We start from the raw sequence: 23274 nt of genomic DNA on the forward strand, positions 1-23274 counted from the left end.
TCCAAAAAATTATTAGCATTTTAATCCCTAAGCATGAAACACAAACTGGAGCTATTTCTATGAATTACATATGTGTTTTAATTCAATTCAGTTTATTTGTCGAAATTTGTTATCTATATGTTTATAAGTTGCGAGCCTGTGGGTGCAGTGGCAAGAAAAAACTTCAAGAGGTTCTATGAAGAAGAAACCGTCAAAGAAGACTTGGGAAGGAACCCATCCTCATCTGGGTGGCACCCAATGTCCATTCATTATAGGTCCATCATTATTGAGGTGTCCTGGAAATTGCAGCCCAAAGCCATTAGACTGTTTATATTAATTACAGTCCAAATCCATATTCATAGTTCTTGAATTGCTCAGTAGCTTCTTGGATCTATAGACTGTCCATGTAGAAGATGTGTTAATCAGAGGAGACTGAACAATTTAGCACAATAATAATAATAATAATAATAATAATAATAATAATAATAATAATAATAATAATATTTCTGAATCACATTCACAGCAGCACTGAACTGTACCATAATGGAAATACACTATATTTCCAAAAGTATTGGGACACCTGACCTTTCCTGCTTTATGTGGTTCTTTTCCAAACTGTTACCACAAAGCTGGAGGCTCTCAATTGTCCTGGACGTCTTTAGATGGCGCTATAATAAAATTTTGCATTCACTTGAACTTAGAAAACCCATACCTGTTCCAGCATGGTGATGCCCCTGTGCACAAAGTGAGCTCCTTGAAGATCTGGTTGACATGCTTTGGAGAGGAAGATCCTGCTGCTGTAGAGCTCTGATCTCATCCCTACTGAACACCTTTGGGATGAATGTAAACGCTGACTGCACCCCAGGTCTCCTCACCTACATCAGTACCTGCCTTTTATAACACCCTTGTGGCTGATGAATACAAATATCCATAAGCACACTCCAAAATCTAGTGGAACATCTTCCCAGAAGAGTGGAGGGAATTATAAGAGTAACTTGGGATTAAATGTGGAATGCAATGCTCACAAATCACACACCGTACTTATGACCAGGTGACCCAATACTTTTGGCAATATAGTGTGTCTGGTTTCAGCATGAAGTGTGCTGGGAAACTAGAGAAAGGGGTTTGAAATGTCCTGAATGCACTGTAACTTCATTAACCTGGCTTCAACCTTTTGCCAAAGCCGGCCCTTCCATGCAGCGTATTGCGTATTTCTCCTTAACAAGATCAGCACGTTTGGACCTGGTCAGTATTTAATGAAATGTTGTTTCTTTTAAAGGGAACCGAAATCTGATTACTGCGTACAGTTCAACACAAGCTGGACAATATGGAGCCTGAAATGGAGCAACTACGTCTTTATTATTCTTTCTGGAATTGAGACACACACACATAGACTAAATATAAACACCACTGATTATGAAGTACCGTACATGAAATGTACGCACATGTTCACACACACACACCACATGCATACACATACATTAGGCCTCACACAGAATACACACAGAGGCACTTAAAACACAGTCATCACTCTTAAGCAGCATCTGTGATCAAGAAGCTGCTCTCAACGAGTTGCTTGTTCAGTAGCCATGGTTTCGTGTTCATAATGTATTCAGGAAAAGCCCTTTATATATATATATATATATATATATATATATATATATATATATATATATATATATATATATATAAATATGGTACAGATTGCTTTTATTTCTTTGGTTCAGATAGACAGCAAATCATACATTTTCTTAAGTGCCTTCTGACTTCTTAAACAGACTCTTAAAAAAAATAAAACCAGACGTTCTTTTTCTGTTGTGTCTCCAGGAAGTTACAACTCTACCTCTGCCATGTTAATCTCTATTCCGTGACCCTTTTATAGAATAAAAGTAGAGCCCATCTACTGATAATTATATATAAATAAATTGTTTTTTACCGATGTGAAAATATAAAAAACGATGAAACTTGTATCTGATACACACTTGTTTAAATCGATGCATCACATCATTAAGCTTTATGTTGACGTACAGAGGCATGTATATGTATATTTATATGGTATATAATATATTATATAGTATATATGGTGCACATCAATGTCAGGAGGCACACTATTATTCTTAATATGCAAATTTCACTGTAAAATACAGATATTTTTTATTGTTTTCTCTGCACATATTTTTTAGCTGTGCTTTTTAATTCACTTTCCTACAAATTGTATTATTTGGATATAAAACAATGCATTACAGTCATTATAGTAAGTAAGAAAATATACATAAATCCTCTGATTGTGGACTTATGGGACACTCTGTAGACGTCTAATTTCTAATAAGTTTTTAATTTCAGAATGTAATCCTTTAAATAAGGTATAAAATAAATGTGTTTTATTTTGCACTGTATATTTGGAGAAATCTGTATGTGTTTTGATGATTAGGTGAAAGAGGTTCATCAAGCGGTTGTGTAAACCGCACAGCTGGTTAGGCGTTAGGATGTGGGGGCTGATATACGGGGCGTAAGGGATAAGGAAACACATAGATGGGGAGGTGCAGAGGGCACCGGGACACACAGCTGAGTCGTTTGAAAGAGAAGGGAGGGCTCCCTGGGGATAGCGGGATGAAGGAACGATAATTACATTCAGTAAGGCCACTCGGGAAGATGCAGAGCAAATCCAATGAGTGGTGCTTCTTGCATTCGAAATTGCCTTTGTTACAGAAGAGCAGCTGTCACTTTAAAATGGGTCAGTCGACCATTTTGGATTCTATTTTGAAGGTTTAGATCTTTGGGCTTTGAAGGAAAGATAAGGTTGATAACTTGGCAGGAAGTCACTTAGAGGTGTTATTTTCACTACAGTGTGATGGCTGAGAGCATGAACGAAAATGTCAATCATCAAATGTCAAATCAAGGATATGATGCACATGGTCTATTCCTTTTTTTTTTTTTTTTTTTTTTTTTTAGCAGGTCAGGATATCTTGGATAAAAGAAATAGTTCACTAATAATTCTTATTGTAAAAAAAATATACAAATATTTTTAATATGTATTACAAAATACTCATTTAAAAATAATCAATTACAAAAAAAATATATAAAAATGTAATTTTCATCATATGAAAATTGAAAATGTTCTAATTTGATTGCCAGTTTGCTTATTTCTAAAAGCTAGAAAAAAAGAAAAAAAAGCTTGAAATTAGTAAAAATGTATTAAGTAAAAATAAATAAATATACAATAATAATAATAATAATAATAATAATAATAATAATAATAAAATGTCACATAGCCTATATTCAGGATATATTATGATCAGCCATAATATTAAAATATTAAAAATATAAAAAATATTAATTATGTGAAGATTTCTGGGCTTAACAAAGGGGTATATAAGTGTGACTATGGGATTAATGTGAAATATAATTTCTGGGTCAAAAATGATTTCCAGCACCTGGGCACTGCATTCCTAGTTATGTACTTAAAACTTCTTTCTGTTCCCTATTTATTTATAATCCAAATAATTAGTAATCTTTCTTTAAAATATTGACACTTTAATGCTCATATGATATATTAAAATGACATAAATTCTATATATAGATAATGAATTATATTAATTGACTATTTTATAAGTATTTCATCACATAAAGTACACGTGTATGCACTGAAATGAAAGAATTTAAGGGATCAAAACCCAAACCTTCAAAATTTAGTAAATTTTAATTACTATGTGTGAAAAACACTGCTGTCAATTTTAAACGTTATACCAGAAACATGAAAAAAACCTTATCTGACAAGCCATATTATAAGAGCAGCATCTATTCAATAAGCCCAAAAACACTTCGCTGCTTTTCTCCCCAGTCTGTTTGTAGAAGATCCTATGAATCAGTCAATAGGTTTGGGTTTATTGGTTTGGTCAGCATAGCTACCATTCCATTTCCACAAGTACTGAGTTAACCAATGCCTTATACAGTCAGCCATGTCCTGTAATGCTTTTGTGTCCCCACAAGGTGTCACTCTGGCACATGTTTGATTTCCAGGGAGCAACACTATATGGAAAAAAAGCATTGGGACACCTGCGTTAACTGTTATCACTAAGCTGGAGGCACAAGATTTTATATTATGCCATTGGATTTTGTATCAATAGATATGTCCTTCACTCGGAAGCCCAAACACAAAGCCCAAAGCCAGCTCCATGAATACAGTATCTGTCAGAAGTGAGTACACCCCTCACATTTTAGCAAAATTTGTATTTTCTCAGGGATCAATACTATAGAAATGTAACTTCAATATATTTTAGAGTAGTCAATGTGCAGCTTGTGTAGCAGTACAGATTTACTGTCCTCTAAAAATAACTCAACATACAGACATTATTGTCTAAATAACAACAAAAGTAAATACACCCTCAGTGAACGTGTCAAAACTGTGTCCAAAGTGTCAGTATTTTGTGTGAGCTAAATTGTTATGTAGCACTGCCTTAATCCTTCTGAGCATGAAATTCACCAGAGCTGCACAGGTTGTTGCTAGAATCCTCTTCCATTCCTCAATGGAGCTGCTGGATGTTAGACACATGGCGCTTCTTCACCTTCGCTTAAAGATGGATGCCCGATCAACATCGGACACTCCATCAACTTCAACTTTCTCAGCAAGGCAGTTGTCGTCTTGGCAGAGTGTTTAGGGTCATTATTATGTTGAAAAACCGCGGCTCAGCCCAGTTTCTGAAGGAAGGGTATCATGTTCTGCTTCAGAATGTCACAGTACATGTTGAATTTCATGTTTCCCTCAATGAAGCGTACCAGCAGCACTCATGCAGCCCCAGACCATGATGCTACCACCACCATGCTTGACTGTAGGCAACTCTTTTGGAGTTCAAAGATGGGCCTTATCAAGAGTTCATTTGTGAAATTTCATGTTCATGTGTGTGTGTGTGAAAGGGGGTATAGGCATTTGTTAATAAAATATACAATATAATAATTATTTGATATATGGTATGTTTTAATTATTATCTCAGTTTATTCCATATATTTAAACACACCATAGGTGTATTAAATAACTGTTGAATTTTTTTTTGTTGTTCAAAATACTTTTCATTCTGGACAAGGAAGCAGAAATAAGGGCAGGTGAGGAAATGACTTTTTATCTATTTATAGCTCATGCAAGACTCATTCATTAATTTGAATTAATTTGCTGCATGTTTAATAATGGATGAATGCATTTTTAAAAATCCTATTTTACCTGAAGATAACTGAACTGTTCAGTGATCAGGCACGTCCAGAGGGCAAGAATCAGGAACTATATGTGTAACTCGACAGAGAAAAAAATGAGGTGGAGTGTATTTCAAATACAGAAATTATATATACAGTGAGGAAAATAAGTATTTGAACACCTGCTATTTTGCAAGTTCTCCCACTTAGAAATCATGGAGGGGTCTGAAATTGTCATCGTAGGTGCATGTCCACTGTGAGAGACATAATCTAAAAAAAAATCCAGAAATCACAAGGTATGATTTTTTAACTATTTATTTGTATGATACAGCTGCAAATAAGTATTTGAACACCTGAGAAAGTCAATGTTAATATTTGGTACAGTAGCCTTTGTTTGCAATTACAGAGGTCAAAGTTTCCTGTAGTTTTTCACCAGGTTTGCACACACTGCAGGAGGGATTTTGGCCCACTCCTCCACACAGATCTTCTCTAGATCAGTCAGGTTTCTGGCCTGTCGCTGAGAAACACGGAGTTTAAGCTCCCTCTAAAGATTCTCTATTGGATTTAGGTCTGGAGACTGTTATAACTTATATAACTTATTGATCTGTTTGGACTGTAGATGTTTTATTGTTTATCGCTGCATTATTTTGTTCATTTAAAAGTTATCCTTGAGGTGTTCCTCCTCAATTGGATCACAAACCTAATGATTAACCAACCAGCTGCACCTTAATCTCAGAAGCTCCAGCTTCAGCTTTCACTAATGCGGTCACAGATGCACAAAGCAACTATTTTCTGACTATCATAACATATTAAAGAGAAACATATATAAAGAATAAGCTGACCCAACCTGGCCCTGCACAATCTTCTCTCTGTCTCAAGTCAAGAGTCAAGTCAAGAAGCTTTTATTGTCATTTCAACCATATATAGCTGACGCAGTACACAGTGAAATGAAACAACGTTCCTCCACGTTCCTTCAACCTTGATGCCACATACAACAACATAAAACAACAATCACAGAAACAGAAAACACAGGGCCAACAGAGTTTTCACAGAGTCTTAATATTTCTTAACAGTCACAATAAATACTGAATATGAATTTTAAAGGGGATAGCAGTTAGCATGCTCGGTGTTAATATTTACACTTTGTCTTTCCTTGACCGTAAAACAGACATCACCTAAGATGTTACCAATGTGGGGATAACAGGGACAAAAAGTCCCTGCAGCCAGGGCGCTCAGAATCTGGGCAGTTTACAGCAGCAGTGTGGGGACAGTCAGCAAAAAAATGGCAGGAAGCTAAAATATGGAGTGACTGACACACAGAACGTAGACATAATGGAGCCAGAGACCGAATAAGTCTCACAATAATCTCACCAGCACTCATCTTGAACAACACTAATGCTGACACTTGCATCTTTGTACAGTAGGTGTTACTGCGATCATCACAGATGGTGTTGGAGCTAAACCTGCTGCTATCATTAGTGTTAGTAAAGATCCTGACCTCAGTGAGCACTTTTAGAACAATTGTACAATACAGGCACTGACAAATTTTCATTAGAGCTAATAAATGGAAAAAGAAATGAAAAAAGAAAACTTCTTTCTTACTTACTTACTTTCGTTTCTTCCACCAGATGAACTTCTTCCTTGGTCTCATTATTTAGCATCATTTTCATGTCTCGCCTTTTCAGCATCCAAAAACACAATGTCTGGAACTGGACATGATGTCACTTTACAGCGGAGCAGTAAAGCCATGTAATCGTTTTAATCTAATCAGTTTCTTTCTGTAATTCTTTGCACTGGCATTTTTTTTTCTTTTGCTAATACAGTATATCATAAAATATACACAATTATTCTGTTCCTGCTTTTCCTTAACACAAACATATTTACTGTGGATTTTGCTTTATGCTTTAGTTGTTGTCAGTTTATTATAAACTGAATTAAATAAAAAGAAATTACTTCATATAAAGATTTTATATTTCGTTATATAAAAAAAAAAGAACAGACAAAGTGCACTTTCAACAGTGAATTTTTTTATTGTACAATAAATGCCCATGAAACAAGTTAATGTTGATAAAATGAACCCCTTTCCTGAATTTTTGAAAACTTTTTTATTCCATTTTGATAAAAAATGTAAATCTATTATTTAATTTAAAATAGGTTGTGCAGCATTTGACTATAATAATCCTTAAAAAAAAAAAAGCAAAAAAAAATTATAATTATATGCATATTTAATTTAATTTTTCTTAAATAATCAACTAACAAGAAAAAAAAAGAAATATATTTCTCATTCACATTACTGGTTTGGTTCAAGTCTTTAATGGTAATAAATCCTAGCGTGTATCCCTTGTGTTTCATTTAATTTCTCTCCCTTTTTTTTTTTTTTTTAAGAATACCTGAAAAAAAGAATTCACTCCCTTTACTAGCAGAAAGGATAAAATCTGTTCCCTTTACAGCAAGTTAATTTAATACAACCTCTAAAAAGGCTTTTACAATTTAAAGTCCCTGCCTTTCACCTTTTGCACACACTCCGAATAGGACTTGTGGTCTAAAAAGTGCACAGAACAGACCTGCACTGTTTTACACTCCTCTGTACAAGTGATGGTGTCATTGTAACTGACCATGTAATTAGTGTAGTACTGCTGAAATTCTTTGCTTCCCGGTGCCTCGAACTTCAATGCGAGTTCGTGTAGGCTTTCTGGCCGAATGTCCTTCATACCAAAAGCTTTGGTCATCATGTACTCAAGTCTCCAAGTGGGCTTTTCTTGCTGATTTGCTTCTGTGAGATTCAAGTAGTACTGCCAAAGATCCTTCAAACAGAAGGTGAGAATGTCTTTACAAAAAAAAAAGACAAACATTATCCACTTCTACGTCTCTATATTCACTTACAATATATGGCTAAAAGTATTGGGTCACCTGGTCATAATAACGGTGTGTGATTTTTGAGCATTGCATTCCACATTCTTATAATTCCCTCCACTCTTCTGGGAAGATGTTCCAAGATGTTCGGGTTTCCAAGTTCAAGTAACAGTTTGGAAAGGAACCGCATAAAGCATGAAAGGTCGGGTGACCAAATACTTTTGGCAATATAGTGTATCTTACTTGTACGTTATTACTTTTTAATTTCAATAAGCAATGGACGTAGATACTGGAAGTACAGCATCTAAAGCTAATTGGTTAAAGACGTGCTGAAAACCGCACAAAGAAAAAAAAACTTATAACATACAGTCACTCATGAAGTACTCAGTTGCTGTACAATTAACCTGGTTAAATATTAATCCAGTTAAAGTACTCCTACGTTTCTCCCTGATTAAAAGTGTCTGTATTTATGTCAAAAGTAAAAGTATGGATCAGGGAGGCTCAGTGGTTGAGACGATGCTGGCCTTCTGTTCTAAAGGTTGCGAGTTCAAATCCCACTAATGAGGCCTTGTGCAAGTCCCTGACCCTCAACTTGTATAAAAAAACTCTAAATGTGGATAATGGTGGCTGACAAATTGCCATAAATGTCAAAGATTGGTGATAATTATGGGAAAAGGTAAGAGTTTTTACGGAGTAAAAGAATTCTGAGAATTCTGAGGGACTCTAGTTAACAAAAGTGTCAACAGTCTGCTACACTGACTCTGGACTACAGTTTGCATCTGATGACCATCACTGCACAACTAAGCATCGTTTATCTGTAATAAATGGACATTCGGTGCCACCCAGATGAGGATGTGGTTCCCTCTTGAGTCTGGTTCCTCTCAAGGTTTCTTCCTTATACCACCTCAGGAAGTTTTTCCTCACCACAGTCGCCACCAGCTCGCTCATCAGGGACAAACTTACACTTATTAAGAGCATCTTATTCATTCTTTATCACCACGTTATCTGTGTAAAGCTGCTTTGAGACAATGTCCATTGTTAAAACAGCTATACAAATAAAAATTAATTCGATCCAAGGAATGACTTAAACTTGACACTTGACCATGTCATCACTAATTTGTATAGAACTCTCAATCTTAAATGAAATCTCAGCTCAGAATTAAGAACCTCATTAAGGAAATCATTCATGTTGCTTTATGTTTTTATGTACAAAAAAGACTAGTCTCCTGAGAAAGCTGGACTGTTTATCTTGTTATCTTACAAACATAACACTGTTAGGATTGACCCTGTAAGCGAAGTAAAAGGTTCCACATACCTGTAAGCCATAGTCCTCAGAGTTGTACAGGTACATACGGACGCCAGGGTTATTTGAATATTTCTCCAGAACACTTCTGTATGGAGTCACGGCCGGCGTCACAAAGATGGAGTTAACAGGTTTCCCTGTAAAAGATAACGACTTGGTATCATAAATCTGACATATAATTAACAATACTCTAATTGTGGAGGGCTGGGGTCCTCTGCCATGTTGAATCAGCTACACTTCCTGATATAAGACGATAGTCTCATTTAAAAATTGCACTATATTATATTATATTATATCAAAAGCATTGTGATAGAAGAGTGTCTGTGGGAGTGAAAGGGTAAGTTTATAGGACTGTGGTGAGACCTGAGATGTTGTACGGTTTAGAGACAGTGTTATTGAGTAAAAGACAGGAGGTGGAGCTGGAGGTAGCAGAGCTGAAGATGATGAGATTTTCGTTGGGAGTGACGATGGACAGGATTAGAAATGAGTCTATTAGAGGGACAGCGCATGTAGGACGTTTTGGAGGCAAGGTGAGGAAGGCGAGATTGAGATGGTTTGGACATGTGCAGAGGAGGGACATGGGGTATATCGGTAAAAGAATGCTGAGGATGGAGCTGCCAGGAAGGAGGAAAAGAGGAAGACCAAGGAGGAAGTTGATGGATGTGGTGAGAGAAGACATGCAGGTAGTTGGTCTGAAAGAGGAAGATGTAGAGGACAGGGGGGGTATAGAGACGGATGATTCGCTGTGGCGCCCCCTAATGGGAGAAGCCGAAAGAAGAAGAAGAAGAATTTGTATATGGACAATCCTTCTTCCACAACCTCCTGTACTGGTCAGTGCTTCTATGCTTCTGTTTTTCATGTTGCCTTTTTTTTTCTCTCCAAATTTTGCACATGGTCACTTTGTGTTGTTGGTTTAGAGTTATGTGAACTTCTGTGTTCCTCGTGTTCCTTTTGATAATTTTTGTTGTTTGCTCTAGCACCTTGGCCCTGGGGAAACATTGTTTAATTTCACTGCAAACTGCACTGTTTATGAATGAAATGACAATTAAAATCCTACTTGACTTGACCAGATCCCGCCTATTTAGATCTTAATTTTCAATAGACTATCAGATGTGGCCCTTGTTAGGTTGGAATGAAAAGCTACACCCACCGCTGCTTTAAAAAGAAATCTGTGCAACCTTTGAGTAATTTGAGTATTTATATAGTATATATAATACCTGTTTCAAAGAAACTTCTGATCTCCTAGGATGTTTCTACTCAACAATCTATAGAAGTTACACCCATTTCACCACTCTTTACAACTGTGCTGAGCTACAACAAAAAGAAATGTCACATCAGGTTTGACATCTTTTAACAAATAACTGGGATCTGTGGTTATATATAATGGGGACAGGGTCACTGGACAACTGGAAACTAGACAGGTGAGTCCCCTTGTCCTTTTTTATCTAATAATGTCCATGTTTTGGCCAGTGAGCCTGTACCCAGTATAACCTCAAACTCCTCATTGCTACCCACTGCTTTTAATCTTTTAAACTTTAACGTAGCACTCCATACACCCTGTGACCATAATTTAATTAATATTATTTTTCTCATAGAACTCTAATCTCTTGACCTAGAACTAGTGAGTTCATCTAATCATTCATTCTCATGCTTTTCCTTCCGTAATCCTTTTCACTGGTGTAAAAGATCATTGGTTCCCTTTTTCTTTTTTTTACTTTCAGTTCTATATCATGATTTCTTTGTTAAACTGAACAACTGAACTGAAGCCTGAATGGGAAGTCAGTTGGTAATCCAAAAAAAAAAACCCACTTCATTATTTCATTTCACACTGTTAGAATGATCAAATGTAATAGACATTATCATTTAACAGCTTAGAATGAATGCGACTACAGAAAGGCTGAAACGATTCCTCGAATAATTCGAATAAAAATAATCGTTGAGGTAGAATGTTTCGTTTAGTCCATTCAACTACACACAAAGCCTTATGTTTCCCCACGGACCATTATTACTGATGCGCCACCCGCTAAAAAAGTAAACAATTTACTTTTTTATTTTAAGAGACCAGCCTTATTTTCTCATGTATATTTAGAGTTGCTATTTAATCAAGAAATGGTACTTCTTATCCGATTACTCGATTAATCGATGGAATAATTGGTCGAAGACTCAATTACATAGAAATCTCGAGGCCGAAACCCGGACCAACTCCCTGAGATGATATGAGGAAGAAAGGCTTTAGAGAAACCAGCAATAGTTTCGGGTAAATTGCTTGTCTTCAAAAGAAATTTTTTACAGGAAGTGTTTACCGGTATAATCCAGAAGAACCATCATGCTGTCTCGATGAGTGTGACCGTAAAATTGTCCCTGAATGACGTCACTGTAGTTACGAAATATCTCCACAAGCTTTTCATTGTCACCCTCCCTCATGGCTGTGGTGCTTTTAGCGAAGGGCAAGTATCCTACTGGGACGTGAGCAATCACGTAGACCTGTAAATACACAGATCAAGATCAATATTGTAAAACACATGCATGTTCCTATTACCACAAAAAAAAAAGAAGATCAATTATTTGAACATCTACACCTGCAGGAGGTAAAAAAAAATTTGTCCTGCAAATGTCATCTTAATGATCACAGTATGTAAAAAAGCAAACCATTACCTTCTCCATGCTCTGCTTGGAAAGCTCTAGCGTGTCCTGCAGCCACTGATACTGTCCAGCTGGGTCGGACATGTTCACTGTTACCTTGTTGGGACTGTAGTAAAGGTTTGTGTTTAGGCTCACCAGCCGGAGTCCAGGTTTTATAAGCTGAGAATAAAATCCACCTTCATGGAAGAAAATGATCATTGAGAAACTATATTTTATTATTGAATAATAATGCTAAATAATGTTTCTGTCTATAGAATTATCTTGCATTCTATAAAGCAGTGGTTCCCAAAGCTCTTTGCTCCACGGACCGGTTTAATGTCAGACAATATTTTCACGGACCGGCCTTTAAGGTGTGGTGGATAAATACAACAAAATAAAATGATACAAGCGACATAAAAACTGGTATTTTCTCAATATAATAATAAACGTGAATCCACTGTGTTGTTGTTTGTTTATTTTGCTCGCTTGGGGGTTTCAGTTTAGCGGTAATGTATTATGTGTTAGCGGCCGGAGCCCCTTTAAGAAGGTATAGGATGGAGGTAAGACATGTGACCGATGCATCATCACCTGCATCAAGAGTGAGTCATAGACAGATGTGTTGGAGAGAATCCGGCAATTTTCCAAAATAAAACATTGTTTAGAATCAGATCATAAATAAATGGAAATTATATGTTATGTATTCTTTCTGTGCAGCCCAGTACCAATTGACCCACGGACCAGTGCCAGTCCGCGGCCCGGGGTTTGGGGACCACTGATTTTAGAGTATGTACACCGACTACTGCCAGGATAAATTAATATTATTAACATGTCAGACTGCATCATATACGCATGGTGGTCTGAGAAAACCTATTGCACCTAAGATTATACTCAATAAGGCGTTCAGTAGAAAATATGGGTCAGTAATATACCTTTACGCAGAGTGGTGAGGGCGTCTTTTTTTAGCCATGGAGACCAAATTCTGGCTGCGGCCTGGTAAATATCGTCTTGGTTCGGAGGAAGTTGATCCTGAAAGAAAAACAAAAAAACGATATGACAGTTCAGCCGACACCCTATGATTTTCCAATTACTTTATACATATTCAGGTTTTAAAAGATTGAGTGTATACAACAACACGGTATCTATCACGATAACCTGGTTACATATTTAACATTCTGCATTCAATGTTTATTTGTAATTAATAATTACATCACACAAAATATATACAGTGGTGTGAAAAAGTGTTTTTCTGATTTATTATTTTTTTTGCATGTTTGTGACACTTTAAAGTTTCAGATCATTAAACTAATTTGAATATTAGTAAAAGATAACACAAGTGAACACAACACGCGTTTTTAAATGAAAGTTTTTATTATTAGGGAAAACAAAATCCAAAACAACATGGCCCTGTGTGAAAAAGTGTTTGACCCCCGGTTATCTTTTACTAAATATTTAAATTAGTGTGATGATCTGAAACATTAAAGTGTGACAAACATGCAAGAACAAATAAGAAATGAGAAAGGGGGCAAACACTTTTTCACACCACTGTACGCTCTCTCCGAGACTCATCAGAATCATCTTTGGATGAAAAGTGAGGCAGCGCAATGATCACTTTTCCCAAATAAGCCCAAAGTTATATTGCAGGGTTGCAATACAGTGGTCCTTGTGTGTTAATGTAAGTCAGGAAAGTTCTTGAAATTCAGGAGCAATAACTACCCACAGAATATGTCTAGATGAAACAAAACATTAGTACAAGGGACTAACAGAAATAGGAAGGGAGAGACAGGAAAGGGTGTGATTAAGAAAGAGGAAGCACCAGATTGGCCCATCCAAGAGCACCCATAGTCATAAGTTCATCATTGCAGAACTAAACAGGAGTCAAGGGCTTCACACCACCATAAAAACAAGTCAAATATAACAATAGAAGCCTTTAACTTGTTTTTTAATGCCGCTAATTATGCTATAATAAAGACTAGGTGAAAAAAGAGGTTAGTGTAATACCTGTGGCCAGTAGTCATGGTTGCCCAGGGCAGGGTACACCGGCAGCTGAGGGAAGAACTGGCGTATGGTGTGTGTCATATTGCTGATCATGTTAATCACAGTATCAGTGGACAGCTTGTCTGCTGGAACATGTGGAGGGCTGTCTCTACAGAAAAGAGCCTGGATTTAATAAAGTGCTGTCATGGATTCAGAGAATAAGTACATTTATTTATTTATATTTTTTATATTCAGTGCGGCCAAAAAAGTCCCTCCGCAGTGGCTTTGGTAGAGCAGGTAGTGGAGTACATTTTTAATGCTGGCGATGAACACACTGATTTAGTGCGTGGAAAAGAGCATTCAGAAAATATCCAGACCCCCTTCACTTTTTATTTTATGTTCCAACCCGCAATCGTTTCGATTTTTTCTAAATAATCTCCACAAAGTCAAAACAGATTTCTAGCAATGTCTGTAAATCTTTTACTGTTAACCCCTGAAATATATCACATGTACAAGTATTCAGACCATTTGCAACAATACTTGAAAATTCACTCAGGTGTCCCATGGTGGGCTCCGTAATTCTCAAACGGAAAGAGTGTGGCACAACCATATGCAACATAACAAAATAGGAAAAAGTCTGTATAATTTGCGAATGCACTCTGTAACTATCCATCCATCCATCTGCACACGAGGTGGTAGAAAAAAGTTCTGTTTACAAAAAGGTACGTTATCTACATTAACACATTATCAACATTAAAATCGTCCCCTTCCACAGCAGTACAGCGCTCCCAGCGTTCCCGCCACTTCTGGAATGTGTCCTGCAGGTGTCCTTTTCAAAGCATCTTTTTAAAGTGGTCAGAATAGCAGACGTGGTAACACACATGGTCAGAATAGCACCAGAACACACAGCTCCCGATGTACACAGTACGATGTGTTCGGAACACTGACTTATGGAAACACGTTCTGTGCTTCCTGTGACTGTGCGTGCAGCCGTGTGTTGCCATCTGTTATATACAGGGTTATACTCTTCTTTTTGAATAACCCTGTATATACATTATTTATATATATATATATATATATATATATATATATATATATATATATATATATATATATATATATATATATATAGTGGTGTGAAAAAGTGTTTGCCCCTTCCTGAGTTCTTATTTTTTTGCCTGTTGTCACACTTTAATGTTTCAGATCATCACACTAGGTTTTTATTATTGAGGAATCAGGAAGGTGCAAACACTTTTTCACACCACTGTATATGTACACAGTAATCCCCCGCCTCACTGCGATTCGAATCTCAAATCATTTGTCACATAACTAATTGGTTTGGCTGATTTTCCTGGTCTCTTATATATATATATATATATAATTTAAAGCTTCTTCTCGTTAGATCTTTTGCTTACAATTTGACAATAAGAAAGAATTGAAATCTTATACCCAGTCCATATGATAAATTCAGGCTCCGGGTCGACACTTTTCATGTAGCTGAAGGCAGACAGAATTAGCTTGTAGGGAGAGTCGCACATGTAATCTCCAAAAACTCCAGGGTCGGACGCAGGAAAGCCCTTTGAGGAGTAGCACACTTTGGTGCGATCTTCCGTGACATGGTAAGTAGGATCGATGTGCAGGTCTGAGATATGCCAGAATTTACCTGTTTTAAAAAAAACTACAGTTAAACCATTGGCACTGTTGGTGCAGAGGCTTTACATATGTGGCATTCAAGATCTGATCCTGATGTTCCACCTTCATTTGTGAATGCTTTGAATTCCTACCAATAAATGTTGACATGTAGGTGCATGAAATAGCGATGCTTTTTTTTTTTGTCCTTCTATTCTATTTCTTTTTTCATGTTGGACAGTTGTATAAGTGGAGAAGCTTTTGCTTTGTGGGTTTTTAATGACATCCCATTGTAGAATAAAACATATTTAACTCAAATTAACTTAAATCCAAAATGAATAAATTCAAAGCAGGAAAAAACCCACCATGCTATCAAACTTTAAATAAACTCACTAAGTTCATATCAATGCTCTCTAGTGTATCCTGGTACATTTCCAGAGTAACATCTTATTTACAAGCTTGGATGAAGAACAATGTACATAACTTCCGCTTGAACAAGAGATCAACTGCTACAACGTGACTGATAACGAGAACTAGCTTTGTGTCGGGTTCCGATCCAGGAGATTGGACTACACCTTCTTTAAAAAAAAAAATAGCTGTGGTGTGAGAGGAATAGAATTAAAACATCACCATGAGCTGGAAAATGTTCCACCTAAAAATTGCCCTATATATACAAACACATTATAGAGTCAAAAGTATTGGGACACCTGACTTTTCCAGTCATATGTGGTTCTTTGCCAAACTGTATTCGAGTTAGAGGCGTAAAATTGTATGTCTTTGAACATGTTGAATGTTTTGAATGTTTGAATGATATGTTTAAAAAGCACATAACAATCTTATGGTCAGGTGTCCACAAACTATTGTCCATATGTTGTATGAAATTGTTTTGGTTTGTTTGTTTGTTTCCCATCCCATAGAAATGCTTTCTATTTACTAACATTCAGACAAATATTTTAACATGACAATCCATCTATAATGTAAGAGAATAAAAACTCATATAAAGTCATATATGATATTCTGGGAATCTATATGGCTCCTCAGCTATAAAGCAGAAGTAAAAGTAATTGTGTCAAGGATTAGATACTTACTCATATCCTCTCTTTCTCTACAGCCCACACTTCTTGGTGCAGCCCAAACCTGCTGGTAGAAAAAGGCAGCAGTCCAGCAAAACCAAATCAGTCCCATAACTTTATTTAATAATGATCAGTACTGATCCAGCTGCTTCATACAGCAAGGTCGAAAACCCTAACCGGAAGTAAACAGAGTAATCACGTGCTTTCATTGTTACACCATTATGTCATGGGAAAAGACTGTGTAGTGTCACTCAGCCGCTAGAGGGCAGTGTACCCATATACAATCTCATACACTACCTATATATTTCCAAAAGTATTGGGTCACCTGGTCATTAGTACAGTATGTGATTTTGGAGCATTGCATTCCACATTTAGACCCAATTTGCTCTTTTAATTAACTCCACTCTTCTGGGAAGATGTTCCACTAGATTTTGGAGTGTGCTTATGGATATTTGTGTTCATCAGCCACAAGGGTGTTATGAAAGGCAGGTGTTGATGTAGGTGATGAAACCTGGGGTGCAGTCAGCGTTCACATTCATCCCAAAGGTGTATAGCAGAGATGAGATCAGAGCTCTATAGCAGGCTAATCAAGATCTTCCTCTCCAAAGCATGTCAACCAGATCTTCACAGAGCTCACTTTGTGCACAGGGGCATCACCATGCAGGAACAGATTTTGGTTTGCAAGTCCATCTAAAGACGTCACCTACAACTGAGTGCCTCCAGCTTTGTCGTAACAATTTGGAAAAAAAACACATAAAGCAGGAAAGATCAGGTGACCCAATACTTTTGGCAATATAGTGTGTGTTTGTGTGTGTATAATTTATATGTATATTCTGCCAGCAATTGCTCAATATTATAACAAAAACAAAAGAAACAAATCTGAAATAAAAACCGAGAAATGAAAAGGTTTTTTTTTATTAATAACAAAAGAAAATAGACAAAAAGATCAAAACAATTAATATTTAGTATAACAACATTTTAAATGTACAATAATACAGTGTTATACTATTTCCAAAGTTATACGGTTATTAACGGTCAAGTGAATATCACAGAATTCCATATTTCTGACACATCACAAAAATAAATAATAGTAATAAATTGGTATCATCTACAAGCTGAGAAAAATATTAATAACCAATCAGGAGCATGTTTTTTTCCATTTCTGTTTGACAGCTGCTCATCTGTCGAAGATTCTTCATAAACGCTGATATCTGTTGCAAACAGAGAAGAATGAGGGGCAAAACTTTAGCTCTTTTCTTGATCTTTTTTTTACATTTGACCAACCCTTAGGTGCCTGTCAAAAATACAGTAGACTTATTCTTTCAATAGGGATAAACTTGAAGGCTAATAAATCTTCTTCTTTCGGCTGCTCCCATTAGGGGCGCCACAGCAGATCTTCCGTCTCCATACATCCCTGTCCTTTACATCTGCCTCTTTCACACCAACTACCTGCATGTCTTCTCTCACCACATCCATAAACCTCCTCCTTGGTCTTCCTCTTTTCCTCCTTCCTGGTGGCTCCATCCTCAGCATTCTTTTACTGATATACCCCATGTCCCTCCTCTGCACATGTTCAAACCATCTCAATCTCGCCTCCCTCACCTGGTCTCCAAAACGTCCTACATGCGCTGTCCCTCTAATAAACTCATTTCTAATCCTGTCCATCCTCGTGACTCCCAACGAAAACCTTAACATCTTCAGCTCTGCTACCTCCAGCTCCACCTCCTGTCTTTTACTCAATGCCAATGTCTCTAATCCATACAACATCTCAGGTCTCACCATAGTCCTAAAAACTTTCCCGTTCACTCTCACAGATACTCTTCTATCACAAATCACTCCTGTCACTCTTCTCCACCCACTCCACCCTGCTGCACTCTTTTCTTTACTTCTCTAACACACTCTCCATTACTTTGCACTGTTGACCACAGGTACCTAAACTCCTCCACGTTCTCCACCTCTTCTCCCTGCAACCGCACCACTCCACCTCCCTCTCTCTCATTCACACACATGTACTCTGTCTTACTCCTAATGATCAACCAATTACCCATTATATACCAGATGGATTCCAGTGCAGGTGAGCATGGTCTTCCAAATGTTCTAAAAAATCTATCCAGCATAACCTTATATAAGCAATTAGATCAGTGTGATCACCTTTAGAAAGAGAATAAATACGTTACTTCCTAACTGGTAACTTCAAAGCTGTCCAATAGAGGGACCTTCAGTGAACTTAAATATGATTGAGCTCAAGGATGAGAACTCGAAGATGTCTAGACATTAGAAATCCAAACCACTGAGTTTAATCTGATGTATTTTAAGTAAGTAGCTTTAGATTGATGTGTTTCCTGAGCTGTTACACCAAGACATTATTTTATGTCTCTATTGGTTTGATGTAACCCTGAAGCCAAACCATGAGAGAATGATGCATTTTAATTGGGAGTGTCATAACTAGTGCATGCTAATTAATAATGGATTTATAAGGCATTATGTGATGTGAGTGTCACAGTGGAGGCAAATATGACTCACCAATGGCATTTAAAATAAGTGCTTATGAATGTATTATTATTATTGCTGTTATACTATACATTAACGGATCAGATATATGTATAGAAAAAATGGCAAGATCAATATAAAATACTCTGTAGGAATCGGGACCACCCTTTACTTGGATGGGATTAGTTTAGTTATTTTCGCAAATTATTAATGAGATATTATTAAGTTTACATAATAAATGCAGCTGATAAAAGCTAAAAGTACACAGCCATTGACTGGAAAAAACCTGCTTGTCTATTGGAATGGATAAAATAACTGACCAATGTAGTTAAGACAAACTACTCAATATGAAGACTGACTTTTATAGAAAGCTGGTGGTATACAATTGCACAGGATGTCAGTACTATAAGATTTTCCTTTCATGTAATCTAGGAGACCCAAACCTGTTCCAACATGACAATGCATCTGTGTACAATCTCCCTGAAGATATTTCCAAGGGTTGAAGTGAAGATCTTAAGTGGTCTGATATAAAACTTTGACCTCAACCCAATTGAACACCATTGGGATGAATTTAAAAGCTGACTGCACCCCAGGCCTCCTTACTTAAGATCAGTACCTGATTTTACTAATGCACTTGTGGCTGAATGAAGTTATTATAATAGCAACTTCGGTCTAAATGTGGAATTGAATGTTCAGCAGTTTAACACATATTTTGTCCATATTGTGTATCTTCAATATGTTTCTGAGACTAAGCAACAGACTAATGCAAACATTAAGGTTTAGGTACTAGGCCTTTGGCAGCAATACGTAAAAACCTTGACATTTGGTACATCAACACCAGTGAGAGCCAGGATTGGTATAAGCCATATGAGTGATCACAAGCAGTAACAGAAAACACCACATGAAACACACATCGATATTATCTGATTCAGCATTTATTTTATGCTTGGTCAATGATGGAATAAAGTGAATTATAAATAAACAAATAATCTTAAATATAATCAAATATAATCAATTAATTTTTATATTTGAACACCATTTCTGTTTTTGGAAATTTACTAGACTGGTAAGTGGTCCATCATTTATATCTTCTTATAGGTGAGGTGGATGCAATGTCCCCAAAGGTCAGTGTCTGTAAAATACAAAAAAAAACACACACATTGCTATTCAGCAGTTTTCACACACTAATCCCAATTCACAAATATGAATTCAACACAATTCTTACCATGAACATGTTGTCATCCATGATCTCACGAACAATTGTGGTTTGTTTCCCATCCCACGTCTGCACCTGTACAAGTTTGCCTTCATCCAACGTTATAACATTCTGGAAAAAAAATAGCTAGGCGTGTGTTTTCTTATGGAGGGATTTTAAGCAGGGCACTGTGTTTTGTGTAAATATTTGTCCAATTCAACAATTTCAAATTTCATTTGTAACAACCTGGAACTGAAAAACTTATCCAAGAATATGTTATTAATTTACACCCCCCTTTCACTTATTAATACCTTATTATTATTTATTTATTTATTTATTTATTTATTTATTTATTTATTTATTTATTAATTTTTTTTTTTTATGTATTATTAAGAGCTATTTTTGGATGATTCATCTCCTATAGTTTCTGGTAATGGTCATTTCAGTTCCATGTTGCAATACCAGAAAATGTGTAGAGAAAAGTATAGGAGTGAATGCTTATGCAAGGCAATATTTAATTACCGTAATTTCCGGACTATAAAGTGCACCCTTGTATAAGCCGCACCCACTGAATTTTACAAATATTTTTATTTTTAACATAAATAAGCCGCACCTGTCTATAAGCCGTCTACACTGAAACTAATGAACTTTACACAGGCTTTACTGAAAGAGAGTGTCTGTTACACGGTGTAACGGGTGAAATATGTTGTGGCTCCTTTAAGAGCAGAGCGACATTTTGGGAACAGCACATCACTGCATTCTCCCGGTATTACTGCGTGTGTGTGCGTGTGAGAGTGAGGAATATGTCCTTATTATTTTCTGATGCTGATTTCTAAGTTTCTTTGACTAACCCGTAACGCTGTTGCCAAGAAAAATAAAAAAGCACAAGTTTTGAAAACCTGTCTGTGCTTATATGATTTCTGAGCTCTCCCTTCACCCAGACTCAACGCGTTACAACGGCTTGTATCTAAACAGTAGTCTACCAAGAAAGTCATTGTTCACTGTCTTCCTTTTTCCTTTCACAACTACAGTGGTAACTTGACCTACGAGTGAATTAAAGTTTTCCGAGGTACGAGCGGTCACTCGGTCGATTTTTTTGCTTTGTTACGGGAGCAAAAAATTGAGGTACGAGCTCGAGGCGGCGCTGCTAGATGGTGAAGCGAAGCCAGAAAGCAAGATTGTGACGAAAATTAAGATAAGCAAAGAAGAACAAGTAAACATTTTAAAGTTTAGGGATACGTAGTGTACAGGAGTGATAGTAAAAAACGAGTTTTACCTCCACCTCCGCTTATCACCTTTACCCCCCCTACACACACACACACACCCGCCGGTGTTTTCGTTAGCTCAAGCCAACTCATCTCCAAGGAAAATACACTGAATAAAACCTTATTATATCTTTACATACTCTTTTATTATGTTTTTATACAAGATTTGTTATTTAGAAATGTATTTTCCAATTTAATAACATGAACCATAAAAACGGGGTGTCATTTTGAGGGTTGGAACGGATTAATGCCATTTTAAGTATTTTTAATATAGAAAACTGATTTGATGTGCGCACAAATTGAGAAAATTGATGTGCGAGCTCGTCCAATTAAACTTGTAGGACAAGGTACCACTGTATTTCTTTTGGGAGTTTATCGTTTGGCATCGTTGTGCCTTTAAAAATCATCACCGGTAAAAGTTTGTTCTCCCGATGTCGTGCAGCTCAGAACAAAGGTGAGGTGCGTTTTTTCGTTTCCGTTCGGAAATTTCATTGGTGTAATGTTATGTCGCTCAGTTTTTTGGCTTGAAGTTTGTGAAACCGGGAAAAACCCAGGAAAAATCCATAAATTAGCCACTATAAAGTTACGGCTTATAGTCCGAAAAATACGGTATATATGGTTTAATATGAATGAGTTTGTGTAACAAATACACAAAATGTCACATTTAAACATCTCATATTTATCCAGTTTGGAAATGTACGTTTATTTTATTTATTTATAATCAATTATTTAATTTTTTACCTTGCATTTACGGTGATCCCTGGTTTCCTCACTGAACTCTTCACCCAGCTTGAACCAGACCTCGCTAGTAAAAATTATGTTTACTGATTTAATAACTATAGATTCCCCATCCTGGTGAAATGTTAAAGTTGGTTTAAGTGATTGGGCAACACTTATCTCTTCTTCTGAAACACCTGAGAAAGAAAGGAATTTTGTATAAAAGGCGTTTTCTGTTGTAAAGAGAAAAACACTTTATAGGTCCCGATAAAAAAAATCAGTTTAAAAAAATAAATAAATAAAAACTTACCCAGTGCTGACAGATATTCGGTGAAATGATCACTCTTGACAAGTTTCCAACTTCCATTAAAGGCATCCATTTTGGTAATGTAGTGTCTTTTGCTCAATATAGGAAGGATATGATTCTCCTCCAGTTGTACCTGATCATTTATAGTGTATGCAATGGGAGGAGACTGAACCTTTAATCGATGTTCCCAGACACCGTATTTGTTTATCAAATTGCGTAAATTGTATGAATCACAGTTTGATAATTGTAATGAGTGTAAATGTAAATGACAACGGAAAATAATCATGACTTTTTGATGAAGTTGGCATGCAGTTGATCTGTTCAGTCGTAGTTTGTCTCTGTATTACACATACATCTATTAAGATTTAAATGCTAGTAATTAATAAAACAAATGTCTTGAAACTGTTGAATGCAAGCATCACCTCCCTCTCTTAGATAACTTACTTTGCCTAGAGTTAATCAAATTCATTCGTACCCGAAGCCTTTGAACGTGTTAAACTTCCCAGAACCCAAATTTCTAAAGTGAGATATGTAAAACTGCCTACAATGTCATGAAAATCTTAATTATGCACAATGTTAGCATATAGAATTCAAATTTAGTATTCATTTTGGTTCATTTAAACAGCTTTTATTTGTTTTCTTTTAACCACCATGCCTGAGATCTACACCATTCAAAGCGTCTC

General features: G+C 36.4%; 2 protein-coding genes across 2 annotated transcripts; both read right to left on the reverse strand.

Moving 5' to 3' along the window:
• Window positions 1-7168: 7168 nt before the first annotated feature.
• On the reverse strand, window positions 7169-16808 carry smpdl3a (sphingomyelin phosphodiesterase acid like 3A). Its single transcript, XM_046835628.1, has 8 exons — window positions 16633-16808; window positions 15365-15578; window positions 13940-14084; window positions 12871-12967; window positions 11975-12138; window positions 11623-11803; window positions 9332-9456; window positions 7169-7967 (listed from the first exon to the last, which is right to left on the reverse strand). The coding sequence occupies exons 1-8, from the start codon at window positions 16727-16729 to the stop codon at window positions 7647-7649; spliced, it is 1344 nt and encodes a 447-aa protein (XP_046691584.1). The 5' UTR covers window positions 16730-16808; the 3' UTR covers window positions 7169-7646.
• Window positions 16809-20185: 3377 nt separating this feature from the next.
• On the reverse strand, window positions 20186-22664 carry fabp7b (fatty acid binding protein 7, brain, b). Its single transcript, XM_046835919.1, has 4 exons — window positions 22595-22664; window positions 22309-22481; window positions 20333-20434; window positions 20186-20239 (listed from the first exon to the last, which is right to left on the reverse strand). Exons 1-4 carry the CDS (start codon window positions 22662-22664, stop codon window positions 20186-20188), a joined length of 399 nt encoding a protein of 132 aa, XP_046691875.1.
• Window positions 22665-23274: the final 610 nt, after the last annotated feature.

Source organism: Silurus meridionalis, chromosome 23 (genome assembly GCF_014805685.1).
Source record: "Silurus meridionalis isolate SWU-2019-XX chromosome 23, ASM1480568v1, whole genome shotgun sequence".
Lineage (NCBI taxonomy): Eukaryota > Metazoa > Chordata > Actinopteri > Siluriformes > Siluridae > Silurus > Silurus meridionalis.